The 18,972-nt window shown below is 38.4% G+C and overlaps 1 protein-coding gene across 1 annotated transcript in view; it reads left to right on the forward strand.

Moving 5' to 3' along the window:
• MAMDC2 (MAM domain containing 2) overlaps positions 1-18,972 on the forward strand; it is a 163,206-nt gene that overhangs the window by 127,001 nt on the left and 17,233 nt on the right. Inside the window, exons 10-11 of the mRNA XM_002689639.7 lie at positions 11,877-11,970; positions 13,938-14,090. Coding sequence (XP_002689685.1) covers positions 11,877-11,970; positions 13,938-14,090 — 247 coding nt within the window. The remainder of the gene's footprint in view (positions 1-11,876; positions 11,971-13,937; positions 14,091-18,972) is intronic.

Below are 18,972 nucleotides of genomic sequence, written 5' to 3' on the forward strand. Positions count from 1 at the left end.
TCTGCAGTGATTTTGGAGCCCCCCAAAATAAACTCTGTCATGGATTCCATTGTTTCCCCATCTATTTGCCAGGAAGTGATGGAACTGGATGCTATGATCTTAGTTTTTTCTGAATGTTGAGTTTTAAGCCAACTTTTTACTCCTCTTTCACTTTCATCAAGAGGCTCTTTAGTTCTTCTTCACTTTCTGCCATAAGGGTGGTGTCATCTGCACATCTGAGGTTATTGATATTTCTCCGGGCAATCTTGATTCTGGCTTGTGCTTCATCCAGCCCAGCGTTTCTCATGATGTACTCTGCATATAGGTTAAATAAGCAGGGTGATGATATATAGCCTTGATGTACTCCTTTTCCTATTTGGAAACAGTCTGTTGTTCCATTTCCAGTTCTAACTGTTGCTTCCTGACCTGCATACAAATTTCTCAAGAGGCAGGTCAGGTGGTCTGGTAGTCCCATTCTTTAAGAATTGTCCACAATTTGTTGTGGTCCACACAGTCAAAGGCTTTGGCATAGTCAATAAAGCAGATGATTTTCTGGAACTCTTGATTTTTTGATGATCCAATGGATGTTGGCAATTTGATCTCTGGTTCCTTTGCCTTTTCTAAATCCAGCTTGAGCATCTGGAAGTTCATGGTTCACATATTGCTGAAGCTTGGCTTGGAGAATCGACCTTTTCCAGTCCTGTGGCCAATGCTAAGTTTTCCAAATTTGCTGGCTTATTGAGTACAACACTTTCACAGCATTATCTTTTAGGATTTGAAATAGCTTAACTGGAATTCCATCATCTCCAGTAGCTTTGTTCATAATGATGCTTCCTAAAGCCCACTTGGCCTCGCATTCCAGGATGTATGGCTCTTGGTTGGTGATCACATCATTGTGATTATCTAGGTCATGAAGATCTTTTTTGTATAGTTCTTCTGTGTATTATCTCCACCTCTTCTTAATATCTTCTGTTTCTGTTAGGTCTATACCATTTCTGCCCTTTATTGAGCCCATCTTTGCATGAAATTTTCCCTTGGTATCTCTAATTTTCTTGAAGATATCTCTAGACTTTGCCTTTCTATTGTTTTCCTCTATTTCTTTGCACTGGTCACTGAGAAAGGCTTTCTTATCTCTCCTTGCTATTCTTTGGAACTCTGCTTTCAAATGGGTATATCTCTCCTTTCCTCCTTTGCCTTTTGCTTCTCTTCTATTCACAGCTATTTGTAAGGCCTCCTCAGACAACCATTTTACCTTTTTGCAAGTATTTTGGATGACAATATTGATTTTAATGGTCACATTGAGATTCTCTGGAGATCCTCTGATTTTCTGAACTCATAGATCATTTAGGTATTTGCTATATGCTCTAGGTATAAGCTGAATTCACTACTTGGAAATTGTCAACTCACACATTAGTGAAGACTCTCTGCTTTCCTGCATGGAAGAACACCTTATTTACTTTTGCACAGATATTCCCATCTTTTTTCCCTCTCTTGTATGGCTTTCTCTGGGAACTTTGTGGTCTCTCTTTGCAGTGCATACCTCCAGTGGAAGTCTCTCTCCAGGCAGTCTACAAGCCTCTTCATAATGGCATCTGCCACCACAGCCTGAAGGGTCATGAAGTCCTATTTTCTGTTCAACATCAACTTACATGGGAATGTATGCAATGCTCAAGGATCCATCATTACTGTTTGTGGCCTGCCAAGTTCATCTCAGTCTCCAAGCCAAGACATTTAGTTCTCCCTTAATTTCTTTCTCCAAGTAAGGATTGCCTAATAAACATGTCCGAAAGGCAAATTTCAAGCCAGAAAAAAAAGTTTGCAACATATATGACAAACTCCTAATATGTTTAAGATTTAAATTTACTTTAATAAATCAATAAGCAACAGATGAACTAAGCAATAGGAAAGTGGGCAATGAATATATACAGGCAAATAAGAAGAAAAGGGTTACTACTGGAAAATAAATATGCAAACATGTCCAACTTAATTTATAACCAAAGAAATCTGAAAAATAGCAAAACAGTACATTTGTCCATCAAATGGATAAAGATATTTTTTAAATATAATACTTTGAAGAAGTATATTTGTATTAATAGCTGCATTCATATTCATACTGTTCAATTTATCAATTAAAAAATTGATCTTTCATTTAGGCCCCAAAATATATGTATATAATCTATGAGTTATAGACACTTATTAAATATTTATGTATTTAGCTACATAACTCAGGGATTGAACCCATGTCTCCCACATTGCAGACAGATTCTTTACCATCTGAGCCACCAGGGGATCCCACATATTTAAGTATGTGATATATAAAGTATTGCCATAGAGAGGTGAGAATTCAAGGAAATAAAAATTCTCATAGGCTCTAGTGTGATGGTAAATTGATGTAATATTGTTGAGTCACTAAGACATGTCCCACTCTTTGTGACCTCATGGACTGTGTCCATGGGATTTTCCAGGCAAGAATACTGGAATGGGTTGCCATTTCCTCCTCTAGGGGATCTTCTGATCCAGGAATCAAACCTGTGACTCCTGCACTGGTAGGTGAATTCTTTACCACTGAGCCACTTGGGAAGCTCAATATAATATTACTAGATGACAATTAAATTATATGTACCAAAAAGAAAGACCCAATTATGCAAATTTTTAGACAAAACAATTCTAGGGATTTATCATAAGGAAATGATCATAGTTATGTACAGAGATTTACCTACCACATTTATCAAGCACTGTTAGTAATATTGAGAAACTGGAAACTGCTATGTAGTGTATGGTGGTGGTGGTTTAGTTGCTCAGTCATGTCCAGCTGTTGTGCTTGCGACTCCCTGGACTGTAGCCCTCCAGATTCCTCTGTCCATGGGATTTCCAGGCAAGAGTACTGGAATGGGTTGCCATTTCCTTCTCCAAAGAATCTTCCCAGCCCAGTGCTCAAACTTAGGTCTCCTGCATTGCAGGTGGATTCTTTACCAACTGAGCTACCAGGGAAGCCCATCTATCTGTTGTTGTGCAGTCACTGAATCATGTCTGACTCCTTGTGATCCCATGGACTGCAGTATACCAGGATTCCCTGTCCTTCACTATCTTCTGGAGTTTGCTCAAACTCATGTCCATTGAGTCAGTGATGCTATTCAACCATCTCATCCTCTGTCACTCCCTTCTCTTCCTGCCCTCAATCTTTCCCAGCATCAGAGTCTTTTCCAATGAGTTGGCTCATCACATCAGGTGGCCAAATTATTGGAGCTTCAGTTTCAGCATCAGTCCTTCTAATGAATATTCAGGATTGATTTCCTTTAGAATTGACTGGCTTGATCTCTTTGCTGTCCAAGGGACTTTTAAAAGTCTTCTCCAGCATCACAGTTCAAAAACAATTCTTTGGTGCCCAGCCTTCTTTGGGCTTCCCTGTAGCTCAGCTGATAAAGAATCTGCCTGCAGTGCAGGAGACCCTAGTTCGATTCCTGGGTCAGGAAGATCCACTGGAGAAGGGATAGGCTACCCACTCTGGTATTCTTGGGCTTCTCTGGTGGCTCAGCTGGTAAAGAATCTGCCTGCAATGTGGGAGACCTGGGTTTGATCCCTGGGTTGGGAAGATCCCCTGGAGGAGGGTATGGCAACTCCAGTATTCTTGCCTGGAGAATTCCCATGGACAGAGGATCCTGGAGGGCTGCAGTCCATGGAATCACAAAGAGTCAGACTTGACTAAGCAACTAAGCACAGCACAGCACAGCCTTCTTTATGGTCCACCTCTCACATCCATACATGACTACTGGAAAAACCATAGCTTTGACTAGATGGATCTTTGTTGGCAAATTATGTCTCTGCTTTTTAATATGCTATCTAGACTTGTCAAAGCTTTTCTTCCAAGGAGCAAGCATGTTTTAATTTCATAGCTGAAGTCTCTGCAATGATTTTAGAGTCCAGGAAAAGAAAATCTGCCACTGTTTCAATTTTGTCCCCATCTATTTGCCATGAAGTGATGGGACCAGATGCCATGATCTTGGTTTTTTGAATGTTGAATTTTAAGCCAGATTTTTCACTCTCCTCTTTCACCTTCATCAAGAGACTCTTTAGTTCCTCTTTGCTTTCTGCCATTAGGGTAGAAATGTCATCTGCATATCTGAGGTTGTTGCTGTTTCTCCCAGCAATCTTGATTCCAGCTTGTGATTCATCCAGCCTGGCATTTTGCTTGATGTACTCTGCATATAAGTTAAATAAGCAAGGTGACAATATACAGCCTTGACGTACTCCTTTCCCAATTTGGAGCCAGTCCATTGTTCCTTGTCTGGTCCTAATTGTTGCTGCTTGACCTGCATACAGGTTTTTCAGGAGGCAGGTAAGGTGGCCTGGTATTCCCATCTCTTTAAGAATTTTCCACAGTTTGCTGTGATCCACACAGTCAAAGGCTTTGGTGTAGTCAATGAAGCAAAAGGAGATACTTTTCTGAAATTCTCTTGCTTTTTCTGTAATCAAATGGATTTTGGCAATTTGATATCTGGTTCTTCTGTCTTTTCTAAATTTAGCTTGTGTATCTGGAAGTTCTCTGTTCACATACTGTTGAAGCCTAGCTTGAAGGGTTTGGGGCATTCCCTTGCTAGCTTGTGAAATCAGCATCATTGTAGATGTTGGTTAAATAATTCATGACACAGCTAAAAGGGGCTTAACATTATATGAGATTTTAGTCACAGCCCTGCATCAAGAATCTCCACTTTGCCCTGGGAATCAATGAAAATTAGACACACAACTGTCTCTATGGTTCATACACAAGCAGAGTGAAGTCATTATTTGGGTATTAGTTAAAGTCACTGTCTTCTCCTGACCCAGAAAAATTCATACAGAGCAGGGGTGAGCCCTTGAGAGTCAAGACAAAAACATAGATTTCACCTTTTTTGCAGCTGATTGCATTCTCTGAGTCTTCTGGAAAGACTGACATTTTGTATCTCCATCCAAGTAGCCACAATAGGTCTGTATTTTGATCTCCATCCATAATAAATAAATTGGTCCTTACATTATGTTGGTCAGGGAAGTGTTTAACTACAGGTCCTCCCTAAGGAAGGTTGACCGGAGATAAACCACATTGTATGTTGAGGAAGGCATTCACACCTATTTCCTTTACTGATGATGAAAGGTTTATAGGAATATTATATGTAATTATGTCCTCATTACTTCGGTGTGGAATTAGATACCATCTTGCTTTTGTCTGATGTTCATTTTTTCAGAGGCTTTTCATGTTTATTTTCCATTTAAACCCCCAATACTAGTTGTCAGGATTGTACAGGATCTATGTCCCAGAAAAAGAGGAACATGAACTTTGGAGTTAGACAGATCTTGCTTCCAAAACAAAGGAAAGGAAGTGAAAATGAGTGCAAATGAAGATAAGATTGAAGGTGTAGATGTGGGGAGTTGAGGGTATTTTTTCCTCATTTTTTTCTGTGTGGAGTAAATTTTCCACGTGGGGCAAATATAAGGTCATCAGCTAAGAGAGAGAAGGATATCACTGAGGGAGCATCTCCTGTGGAGAGGAGAGGTTTCAGCAATCATCAGCCATGAAATTTAGTCCCATCTGATGTAAGATTCAGGTTCTGGCACCAGATGACCAAAAACTGTTTATAACATACATAAGGCAAAATGACTGGAAGCTAGTTCTAAATGCTGGTCAGAGACATACTTGTCCACTGCTATTAATTATGCTGTTAATTGGAGAGTTTCAAGTCTTTCATAATCATATTTTAAAATACCTAAAGTGAAAAGGAGAAAATGAGCTGATTGGCATAATGAAATATGCTCTATCAGACATTCAGAGTATGATATTTCATGCTTAGATCTACAGCTGGCTATTGTATGACCTTGAGCTCATATCATAGGGTCTCTCTTTTCCTCATTCTAAAAAATATCTGATTCTGAGGTCTCTTCTGAGGTCTCCGTTCCCTTTTCTGTGACCAAATGATTTGAAAATAATGTTGATGTCTAAAATCAGTGAACTGAGTTATGTGGGTGTTTACCACCCAAACAGCCATGAAAATCTTTGGCTGCAGGTCTGCAAATCTACCACAGGGTGCCCTCTACCCTAGAACGGAAGACTTCTCTGAGCAGAAGGACTCATGCTGGGTAAAGCTGGAAGCTGCTCAACCTTTGTTGCTTGTGAAAGCCAAGAGCAGAATTAAATCAGATGGGTCTTTTAAAAAAGAAAAAACCAAAACCAGATGGATCTTTTAAGAAAAAGGGTTGGTCAGCTAAAGACTTATTTAAAAACACATGGTCATTCTGCCTTTTGTGGGATCTGAAGACCAAATATAGTATCTGCAGGAGGCATGCTATTACAGTTCAGCAACTATTTCCCCAAACATGGCTGGGATTCTAAAAATATTAAAGTCTTACACTCATTTTTCTAGATAAAGCTCCACTCAGTCTGTCCTTAGGGATCTGTGAAAATTCCATCCTTTTAGCCAAGTGTCTAATGTCAGAATTTTTGTTTTGCTTTGCTATTTTTTATTGTTTTAATTCTCTTACAATTTACTGTCAAATTGTTAAATGAATGCAGCTGCATTATACAGTATAGTATATCCTGCAGTTGTGTCAATACCATTTTAATGAAGGGCTCTGGAACTTCACTGACTGGATTATAGTAATTTAGTGAATTCTACCAACTCTGTAGTCACCATTTCCACATTTATCTGTGCAAGTGATCCCAAAAGACTTCAAACTTCATCAAAAGAGAAGTTAAATTTAACCCAGAATCAAACCCTCTGGTAAATTATTGAGGTCTACCACTTATAACAACCTGAGTTTGTTTTGTGAACTTGAGTATTTTATGGTATTGTTGGCGTAGGATTGAAATGTTTCTATGTGAAGATAGGAGGCCATTTCTGGAAACTATCATTTACATTCTAATTATAGGTCCAATTTGGGCTCTTCAATTGGTAAAGTAGGTGGTGGATTAATCCAGCAATCTGGCCAACCATGTGTCTCCAGAAGGCCATGAAACTATTGGGTTGGCCAACAAGTTCATTGAGGATTTTCCAGTGGAAAATCCCAAACAAACTTTTTGGCCAGCCCAGTACTTTAAAAGACAGTGAAAAACCAGTCAATTCAGCTAATGTTGAGCTGTTTAATACTAACCATATTTTTTTAACTTTTAACAAAAGTTTGTGGTTATATATTCCACAGTTCCCTGCAAAGCTTCATTTCTTCCCTCCCTCAGCAAAATCCTATTTATTGTGTTGGGTACCACTTAAACTATGACACTTAATAAAGTTAAAATTAGTAATCCTAATTATTTTTTTAAAAATCCAGCTTGATTTGGTTTGAGAAAATAAGTTCCTGACTTATCTGTTTCTCTACTTTTTTCTCTCCCTCATGCTTTAACCAGGAACTTCTCTGGACTTTTACTGGTTTAGCAGCAGTCTAGACCATCTGACTAAGGCAGCCTTGTAGCTGGATGTCTGTACAGACTCCCCCTCCACTCCACTGTTCCCACTCCTTGAGGAAAAAAAAAAAAAAGATAACTTTAAGAGAGAATTATAATTTGTATATTATAAGGAAAGTTTGCTCAGTTACCCTAACCCTTCAGATCTGCTCCCTGTCATTATATTATTTTGAGGGAGTAGATCTTTCTTTTTTGAAAGAGAGAGGAGTGAAAACAAAGAAGAGATTCTATTCCCCTTTGACAATTTGAATTTTTTTGAAACAGGAAATTTAAACAGTGAAGCCCTGATTGACTTGGTGATGATTATTCAGCTGGAGAGTTAGTTCATCTCCCTTGCTGTTTTGTTCCTTTGCCTTTTGTTTCTAGGGCTTAAGGATATTTCATGCTCATCAGAACTACCACCTGATGGTGTGAGGAAGAGCAGACTAATTCAATCTAGTCCGCTTTTAAAATATAAACAACTGACTGGGGAGAATGAACAGGTTGAAACTGAGAATCCAAAAGGAGGTAACAAATCTGAAAGTGCCTCACATAGGGACTACACATAATAGGAATTTAGCAAATGGGGTTTGATAATCCACACAGTTTTCTGCTACCCTTAACCAGTGGTTCTCAGCCAGACAAAATTTTTCCCTGGCCCCCCCATTCCCCAAGAGGCATGCCTGGGCATGACATTTCCCCAAGGGAAAATGTCTGGAGATATTTTTTTATTGTTATGATCTGGGGAGTGATATTGGTATCTAGTGAGTAGAGACCAGGAACGCTTAACATCCTGCAATGCACAGGGCATCCCTCACAACAAAACATTATCTGACCCAAAACATCAGGAGTGCTAAGATTGGAACACCTTACTGTAGATAAATGAGCATGTATAATGTCTATTTTTAGTATGATAAAAAGTAAGTTAAATCATGTTTTTTAACCTTACTTGACTATATTTAAAATGATTTGTTTGCAAATGTGTGTTTATAGCTCTCCATTCACTGCCTATTTGCCTTCCAAAATTGTCTAGCTAAGTTTTTTCAGCAATTAATATTCTCTATCAAAGCAAAAATTTTAATGTATCACTAGTCCCCACAGGAGTAGCACCTTTAGTACACTAAAACAAACTGATTTACACAAATCTAATTTGCTCCTAACTTTTAAGAGGTTTGCATAAAATCAAGATCTGTCTAAGGGACAGCAGTTTACTTTGTCCCTCTTCTCTTTCAAATAGATACTAGTATACATTTGAGTTGCCCAAGATCTTTTTCCCAGTCTTTAGAGGTACTGTCTGCTTTGAAATACTGCCTAAAATGAAATAAACACTTTTTTTTTTTTTTTTTTAAAAGGTCTGTAATTAAACAAGAGGTCAGTCCCCTTAAGATTTTAGACTATGGCGAATTTTTTTCTTGTCACATTCTTAACAGGACCCAGGACAGAGTTCTTAAGAACAGACCAAAATGTTTGACTTTCTCTTTGTCTATTGCAGCCAGGCCCAGTCATAAGCTTACCCAGTCATCAACTACCCTAAAATAACCTCTCCACCTCAAGTAGCCCTCAAAATGAAAGATGGCAGCACAAGAATAGGAACTGACATTATCCTCGCTATTAATAGCAGAGTGGAAATCCAACGTGTTAGAGCAAACAAGTGATCTTGTCAGGTTTCTTTTGTGTGTTGGAATGCTGATAGACAGCTGCCTAATAAATCTGCTCTTTGAGGCCATAGTTTGAATATAGTACGTAGCAGACTGTGAATCTTTCGTCAGACATCAGATGAAACAACAAGTGGTCTGGCCAGTACTCTTAAGTGTGGTAAGAGTTCTAAGACAGTGATTACTTAGTGGCCTGCTGTTGTCCAGAATATCTTTAATGTTTCACTTAACCCACTAAGACAGTTCACAAATTTGTTAGGAATGTCCAAAACGAAGCTCTATCCGGTGGAACTTTCTGCAATGAGAAAATGTTACAAATCTGCTATGACCAACTCACTTGATACTGGTTATATGTGGCTATCGGGTACTTGAAATGTGGTTAGGACACGTAAGGAAAGAAAATGTTTAATTTTACTTAATTTCAATAGCCACGTGTCCTCATAGCTACTATAATAAACAATGCCAATCTGAAAAAGAGTAGCCCATTATTTCACAACTTAATTATAGATATCTTGGTTCCTTCTTTTTTCTCAATTATAAATATAACAAAATTGAAGAATGTTTAGAAACTAAAAGGAAATTCTATTCAATACCCATAGTTTCTCAAACCTAATAAAAGTGTTATATATTTAGTAAATTTTCATGGTTTTTTTCCTATGTATTTTTAGATGAGTTAGATGTAATTTATCTCATTTTATTTTAATTTTATTATCAGCGGCTTTCATCACTTAACATTATGAGAGGAATATATTCTCTACTACTAAATACTATTTTCAAATTATCAGAGTTAATAATGGCCTGTTTTTTAGATTGCAGCACCATGATTTGTGTATTTCTTCTGTTTTTGAAATCTTGGGTTGTTTGCTTGCTTCCTTGGTTTTATGATCATTATAAAATAATGGTGTAGTAAACATGTGAAAGCATGATAACATTTCTCCTCTTTAGGATATGTTTACATGCCATATGTTTGAGTCTTATTTAGGTAATAATTTACATGGTGAATCATTTCAGTACCACAGAATCTTTTTGAAAAAGTGCTTTTTCACTATTTATGTCAAAAATAGACTTTAAAGCTGCCAAAGGAAAAGAAAGCCAAGATTTTTCTCTGAAGCACAATTAATTCAGTAAATTACAAGGCAGATTACTATTCCTTCCCATAGAACAAGAAAAATTGCTGATAAAAATGGAATTGCACTCAGGGCTGATGACATAGACCTCTGCTTTATAAATGGAGACTAAGCTCCTATGTATAAATCCTGCAAATAATATATTTTACATAGTCAGATCATCCCTATAATCTTTAAGAATAAGAAAATTAACAAAAGTTAAATGAAAAAAACCGAAACATCCCTTTTAGTTCGTTCTTTGTAAATATTGATACATATGGTTATATATTAGGGCTTCCCTGGTGGCTCAGATGGTAAAAAGTCTGCCTGCAACACAGGAGACCAGTTTCTATCCCTGGGTCAGGAAGATCTCCTGGAGAAAGGAATAACAACCAACTCCAGTATTCTTGCCTGGAGAATTTCATGGACAGAGTGTGGCAGGCTACCGTTCATGGCATTGCAGAGTCAGACATGACTGAGCTACTAACACACACACACATAGCTATGTATTATTACATCTCTAAACTGTCTTTTTCTTATAATTTATAGTAATATGAATCCAGTTCAGTAAACTTTTACACATCTTATAATTAGTTATTCTGAAGATATTGGCCTAAGACATTTTATATTTTGCATAGTGATAAACTGTCATGTGATGTTTTCAGCTTCTTTTTAAATAAATTCTATATTCTGGTGGCTCTGATCATCAAAGACCAAAGGGATCCTACTAATAACACAGGTAAATTGAAGACATTGTATCCTGAACCTAAAAAAGGTTTAAGAACCTAAAAAAATTTTTTAGGATTTTTAGGTTTAAGAACCTAAAAAAATCAAATGTTCTCGTTGCTCATAATTTGGGTTGTTCTTTCATTGTATCTTTTTGTTTTTGAATTAAGATTTGTATTTGAGGGGCTGAACATGGACTAGAGACTTTGTGCTCATTAAACATTAGGTTATACATGTGAAGCAACTTTGTACACTGCAAAGTGCAGTGAAAATCTAACAAAAATGTTTTGAAAAGTACTCTTTGCTCATCCTATATATGAAGAGGAGACTTTTAAATTGATTTAAGAAATCCAGGACTTTTCTCTTTTTTTGGCACAATGAACTTAATAATTTGTTGAAGAGATTTATTTTTCCTTCACATGCAAAATGTTTGACTTGATAAAATAACTGCATTTAGGGCTTTTATTAGTGATAACACTCAGGGATGTAGATCTTTACTTTGGAAATGGAACTTGAGTCTTCAGGTGGCAAATTACTGAGACTTCATTCACCAGATGAAAGAACCACATTGTAAGAAAGTCACTTCCAAAAAATCAGTAGTGTTTGCACTGGAAATGTTTGTAAAAATGCCTGGACTGCCATCAACCCTGTATACACTTTGTGGACTATTTGGGGGAAAATACTTAAAAGCTGACAGGTTTTTCTCTGTCACCCAGTTAACCTCGTGCTTTCCTCTCTCAGTTCTTTAAAGAATGCAAACTAATTTCAGCATTAGTGTATACACTATATCATTGTGAGCTTGACTCTGATGAAAAAAATAAGTGATTCTCGGGTCATATATAAATGGTTAACCATTACTCATGCCACTGTATCTGTACTTCACAGACAATGAAGACAGGCTTGTAGCTTGCTTCTGTACTCCTGTTGTGCTATGTACATCCCAGGATGTAAGAGTTTCCAATTTTCAGTTAACTGAACTCATAGTTTTATTTTTCTTCATTGCAGGTGGTTTTCATGAGCCTCTGCAAAAGTTTATGGGACTGTGGTCTAGTGGCCTTGGATGACATTACAATAGAATTGGGAAGCTGCTGGTCTCCAGGTAAGATGACTGTCATTTCAGCTTTCTTTGTTTCCCTGGCCAATTCATGGCATGTCCTGTTTCTCTAATAATACACCACATGGATTTAATCTCTGCTAGTCTGTCCTTTGCTTTTCTTGCCAGAAGTGCCTCTCTCATTTAGAAGTGATGACTTAAATACAACGTATGACTTTGCACATGACTTGACCCCTATATTCTCATCTATAAGAGAGATGGTAATACCTACTTGAGTAGTGAGGATAACACATATAAACTCCCTAGCCTTGGACCTGGCACAAAGCAGTGCTTTGAAAACAGATACCCTCTGATAATTACTCTTGTTATGATTACCTTACTTGCCTTACTTGAATGCAGATTTTCAAGCTATATTGATGAAATTGTTATTATACATATACTAGGCTAAGCATATCATTTCTAAATCATAATAAAATAAATATTTTCTAAGTGGATTAAATGACAATGAAACAATGGACTGAGCATTGATGATAGTGACAAATATTATGGCTATGTGTTGGACATTATCTCTAATGAGAAAATTATGGGTATCTCCACCCAGATCGGAGAAGGCAGTGGCACCCCACTCCAGTACTCTTGCCTGGAAAATCCCATGGACGGAGGAGCCTGGTAGGCTGCAGTCCATGGGGTCGCGAAGAGTCGGACACAACTGAGCGACTTCCCTTTCACTTTTCACTTTTCATGCATTGGAGAAGGAAATGGCAACCCACTCCAGTGTTCTTGCCTGGAGAATCCCAGGGATGGGGGAGCCTGGTGGGCTGCCAACTATGGGGTCACACAGAGTTGGACATGACTGAAGCAACTTAGCAGCGGCAGCAGATCATTTGTATCTATCTATTAATTACCACTGCATCCTAAGTCACAAGGTATCCATTTCTTTAACCAGCAGGCATATTGTGGTATCTATTTGGCACTGGAGAATAATCTCCATGTTTATTTAATTAAAAGACAATTTGTTTGTAGTCCCTTGATTTGTGTGGTGCTGCAAGGACAACATAAAACAAGATAAAAATCTCTACACTCAAGGCATAGAAAAGAGAATGAACCTTCATTAGCTTGTAGTGTATGTAAAACAAAATGAAGTAAAATAATTATCATGCTAGAGAAGGAAAAGATGGGTTGTTTATTGGAGAATCTAGATGTAGGAAGGTAGAACCAAGTTCAGCCAAAGAAGTTCCCAGGAAGTTGGGAGGTGGCGCCACTCTAATATAATCATTATTAGAGTTATTGAAAATAGCACCCAAAGACAGAAACATTTGTTTTTGGAAATGGAGAATAAGCCTCCAGGTAGAAAAACACCAAGTTCTAATATTTATTTAGCTAATATTTATTGAGTTTTACATCTAAACGTTTTACACACATCATCTCATTTAATCCTCACAACCCCCTTAGGTGGATACCATTAATATTCCCACATTACAAATAAGAATGCCGAGACACAGAAAAATTCAGTAACCTGCTCCACATGTATTAAGCTATGTCTCCAAAATCACATTTAATTTTTTCACATTCTCTCCCTCTTCCAAAGTGACTATAGCTTTGCTCTGAGCATTTCCTTCACTCATTCTGGATTTCTGAAGAAACCTCCTGCTTGCAATTTTATTATTTTTATGTTTCCATAAAGGCAATATACCTCCAATTGTCAGAGAGTTTTACAATCTCACTCATACAAATAAATTCACAAGTCAGAGAAAGTTTCTTTCTCAAAGTATTCCAATACTTTTGGATCTAGATTTCTGATTGTTCTCTGCCGCTATGGCAGAACCAGGGTGAAGTCCAGATTCTAGCCAGAGGCAAGAGCTTGGCTTGGAGTGCTGGTAGGTGGGTTGCCTCTCTATGTGGGGCATGTGGCCAGATGATAACCACACATTAGTGTGGGTTTCCAGTGAGCCTTGGAATATATATTCATTGAAAGAGCCTCAATAGTCACAACACCTGCTGTTTCCTTGCAGAGAAGCTCCTACTTCCACCAGGAGAGTGTACTTTCGAACAAGATGAATGTATATTTACTCAGGAGAGAAGAAACCGGAGCAGTTGGCAGAGGAGGAGGGGAGAGACTCCCACCTCCTACACCGGACCAAAGGGAGATCACACTACTGGGGTAGGTGAGTTATGCCACATGGTACTGTTTCCTAAGGAAACCTGAAATAGCTTTCTAGGGGTTGTTTACTACATTCTGATATGTGAAAACTAAGGTGTCTAAAGTGAACTGCATGTGGGATATTACACACATGGGATAGGTAATTCAGTACGTGCATTTAAAATCATTCTTTCTGTTTATTATATTGCTCATTATGTAGGTGCAAAAAGGATTTAAATGAGCTTACAAAGATATGCACACAAAGATAATTAGAAGAAAGGTTTAAAAATAAAAGAGAGATGGGCAAAAATGAAAAAAATAAAATAGTGGTCTAAAATGAAGCCCAGGACTGAGGCCTCGTATAGAAATATCTGGCAGACAGGGAAGATATATCAGTGTGAGTCCTCACTTTCCAGAACCTGAAAAAGATGGAAAAGTCCTCTGTAAAACATGATTTACTGTGTTCTTAGGATAGAAACAGATGAAGCAGTCCACCAAGGGATGGAGGCAATAGAGGGGTGCATTTTTCTGTAGGAAATGTGTAAACTACACTAAACCAGACTAAAAGTTGTTTCACTTCTTATTATCACCATGTGTCGGCAATTGCAAACAATGTCCATGATAAAATACTCCTTGATGAATAGACCTCTTCCACTGAGGCTCTCAATTTCTCTAGGAACACTAGTTGGATAAAAGCACATCGTTTGGTCCAGCAATGCAGAACTATTCCTGATATTAATATTAAAGAGATATTTCCTGAAGGGTCCTTACAGAGAGTAGCATAGTGCTGTTTCTTATGGTCTACCTCAAAAATAGGCCTAGGAAATAACACCACACAGCAGCAATACAACAAAAAATATTGGCTGTATTGGCTAAACTTGGTAGGGTGAAATCAACAACAGCTTTGTATTTTCTTTCCAACACTGTCTTCAAACATACCCTAGAGAATTCTCCCTTTCCCACCCCTGGCAGATCCCACAGCTTCCCAGTCCTGCTGAGGTGTGAGCAGTCACACATTCAGGTGTGTTAAGATGTCCAATTCAAATGACAACTTCAGTTTCTCATTCAATCGAATCCTCTCTCCCCTTCAGCATGGGCCTGATTCATAGTTTGGAGATGATAAAGGAGAAGACTGTCTGTGCTTGAACTCTCTTTGTTTTACTTCCTCCTCTGCCCAGCATCATCAGGATCCTTTAGCCAGAGTGAGTGGAGGATGGATTAAAAGAAAATAACTTCTAAAATGTTTAGTGTTTCTTCAAATTCTTTCTTGGATACCTTCTGTTAAGACAGATATCTAAGTACTGGCTCTTTTGCATCTCACCGTTTTGGGCACTGTACTCTCTGGCTGATGATCTATGGCTACGCTCTTTTCCCCTAGTACGACAGAGATAAAACTCATGTAGATTTTCTACCTGCATCCCTCCTGGCAGTTTTGACTTGGGTCTTTTCAAGAACACCTGGTTCCAGCCACTATCCATATGAGTATCCATTTGGCCTCAGATCCTAAATGCACCTTTGCCTAAGAAGATGATGTGAAACTTGGTCCTATGACTGACCTCTTTTCTTCCCATTACTTCAGAGATTCTGGGACAGTGTTGCATCAGCTAGGGTAGCTGTTGAAGAGATTCAGCCTTTGTTCAAAGGTAGATCAGATTTCTACTTCCAGCACTGAGTAGAAGATTCTAAGAGAGTGTGAGGCTGTATCTGGAAAGACAATGAAGTTAAAAAGATAATTAAAAGATGTGTATATGTTAAGACTATTTTGGTTGGAAATAGTTTGTTGCTCTTTATAACAGGAAAAAAATGTCATTTTAGGGCTGACTTGAGGCACAGCTTGATGTAGAGGATAAAACCATGTCACTGGGACCTTCTTCTCTCCACCTCTCTGCCCTGGTTTTTCTGAGTTGGCTCCTATCACAGTCTGTCCTTTCATGGTAGCAAGAGGCTGCTGCAGTGGCAGCTTCGTGGCCATTCAACACTGAATCTAGTGAAAAGAGATAACTCAAATCAGCAAACAAAAAATGAGCCTCATTAACTGATTGCCAGTGTAATGAGGGCAGGTGGTGGTTTAGTCGCCAAGTCGTGTCCAACTCTTGGAATCCCGAGGACTGTAGCCTGCCAGTCTCCTCTGTCCGTGGGATTCTCCAGGTGAGAATACTGGAGTGGGTTGCCATTTCCTTCTCCAGAGAATCTTCCCAACCCAGGAATCAAAGCCGAGTCTCCTGCATTGCAGGCAGATTCTTTACCGACTGAGCTGTGAGGGAAGCCTCATGAGGGCAGAAAACTATCGAATTCCTCCATGAATCCCCACAGGACTTACTGTTGTACCTTATACACTACAGAGGCTCAAAAAAGCCCTTGGAAGGAATAAATGAACCGATAAACCCTCCCTGATGCATATAAGAATAGCCACTTAATTAGCAAGACCTGTAGAAAATGTAGTAATAGGGAGAAACTAAATTATGAGATGAATAGAGAAATATCAAGAATAAATCAGTGTTAGTTTGAGTCCATTGTAATCACGATGTCTGTATGTACATTTTTCTGGGGAGGGAGTTGATAGCTTCTCTTCCATTTTTCAGGGACACCAAAAAATCTAGTAACAACAGATCTGAGAAGAGGGTTGTGCTGTGGTAGCGTACACAGGGGAATTTTCTGGGAAACAGTCTGTGCAATGTCTTGGACATGGAAGAGAGGACAAAACAAAAATAGGGAGCCGTGGAGGGAGAGAGTCTCTGAAAAGGGCAAGGGAGGGTTACCAAGCCAGGATACAACAGACCCACGAACTTTGGAGTCAAGGTTCCCCACTCACTAGGTATGAGACCTTGAAAAAGTTACTTCAAGTCCCTAGGTCTCAGTGATGTCATCTAGAAAACGAGGTAACTATAGGTACTTGTCTGTTCATGTACTTCAAAGGATGGTTGAGTTTAAACTTAATCAACTTGTGGATGACGTCCTCTCTCCTGCGTAAAGACAAAATCTATGAAAATCTGACAAAAGTACATGCAGTAGATATTCCATTACTCATAATTTTGCTCCTTTATTTACATGTAGGGGCACATGTTAGTTTACTTGGTGTGGCTTTGTTTAAAGAAAATGGTATGATTGTGTTTTCTTTGTCTCTCTGAAAACTTTGAAGAATATTTCAGCTGACCGGGGTGAAACTTCATAACAAAAATTGTAATGTAAAAACTTCTCAGTGTGTTCAATATTTATTCCCAGAAAATACTTGACCACAGAGTATCAAATTCTCTGGTGAACAACGTAGAGCATTCTGATTTTTTTTTCAGTAAATTTGTCTAGGGTTTCCCTTTTTCCATCGTTTATTTCACCTATTTCAATGCAAACTTCCTAAAGGGTCTCAGGACATCTTTCAATTTTCTAACCACATAAAATCTTTTACAGATTATATCTTTTTATTCCTAAGTATAACAATGCAGAGGCTGCAAATTTTGCTGTGCTATGCCCAGGGTTACCTACAGATAATATAGCATTGGAGTTTTCTATCTTGGTCTTGTTCTTTAAATTACTTTAACAGTTATTCTTCTAGGGAAATAATAACATCTACTGATCATTTATGGAGAGTTTACCATGTGCAGGCACTGTGCTGGGACCTTTATATCCTTAGTCAGTTTGAGCTGCTACAACAAAAATACCATAGACTCAGAGGCTTAAATAGCAGACATTTATTTCTTATAGTTCTGAGGGCTGAGAAGCTCAAGATCAAGGTGCTGGCAGATTTGAGGTCTGGTGAGGGCTCACTTCCTAGTTCATAGTCAGCAGTCTTTTTGCTGTGTCCTTACACAGCAGACGAGGCAAGTGATTTCCCTGAGGACTCTTATAAGGCTACTCATCCCACCTATGAGAACTTGGCCCTCAGGAGCTAACCCCTCCCAAAGACCATACCTCTAATTACCATCATAGTGGGGGTTAGGATTTCAACATATAAATTTGGAAAGAGGGGAAATTAATATTCAATCAGTAATACACCCTTACCATGACTTGTAAGTGAAAGTATCCATTTTTCATATGAAAGAACTGCAGATTGGAGAAATGTCTTTCCAAGGCCACACAGCAATGATTGGTAGAATAGGGACTGTATCTCAGGAATGCTGGGCTCTAATGTCCATATTCTGTCCACACTGTCTCACCAGAGTTTTCCATCCCACATGATAGTAGGAGACCACACATGACTTCAAACAGCTGTGACAGCTTACATGTGAAAAACACAAGTCTTCACACAGCCACGTAATCTCGTACCTATCACCCTTCATACCAGAGAAAAGGGTCTGCTCTTGGAAAGGATATATTCAAACTGATGGTAGTTTTAGACATCCACTGAAATGTAATCCATCAGAAAGTATCTAAATTTTTCTGATCTGTGAACCAATATTGTCAGTTAAACTCCAGGACCACAGTCCCCGCAGCCATTGTATAGCCTAAACCCTCAAAGGGTAGCTTCGCCTTTGAGGGTTGGGACACACAATGGCCTCTAATGGCCTAATGTGGGCTGATATATTGGCTTTCAGATTACAATATAACAAGGATCACCCATTCGTAAATTAAAGTATAAGCAATTAAATACCCCTTTAAAACGAATGTTTGTTAAAGCCACCAGTGTCATATGCTACATGTTTATAAGATGAAACATCTTAGAGCTGGGAGCAATTGTAATGTTATATAGAGCAGAGTTTCTATGATCTTGATTTACTCCATATTTTCTAAGTACCTACTATGCATCATGCATCACATAACAGTGGATGCCCTGCTAATCTCTTAGGGCTGCTGTGATGATTAACCGAGGTTGTATTTCTGAAAGAACTAATACTATACAAGCTCCACTAAAATGAAAATGATATTACCATTTTTGTAGTTAGTGACTCATTCACAAAATCTGATGTTCATCT

This window comes from Bos taurus, chromosome 8 (assembly GCF_002263795.3).
Source record: "Bos taurus isolate L1 Dominette 01449 registration number 42190680 breed Hereford chromosome 8, ARS-UCD2.0, whole genome shotgun sequence".
NCBI lineage: Eukaryota > Metazoa > Chordata > Mammalia > Artiodactyla > Bovidae > Bos > Bos taurus.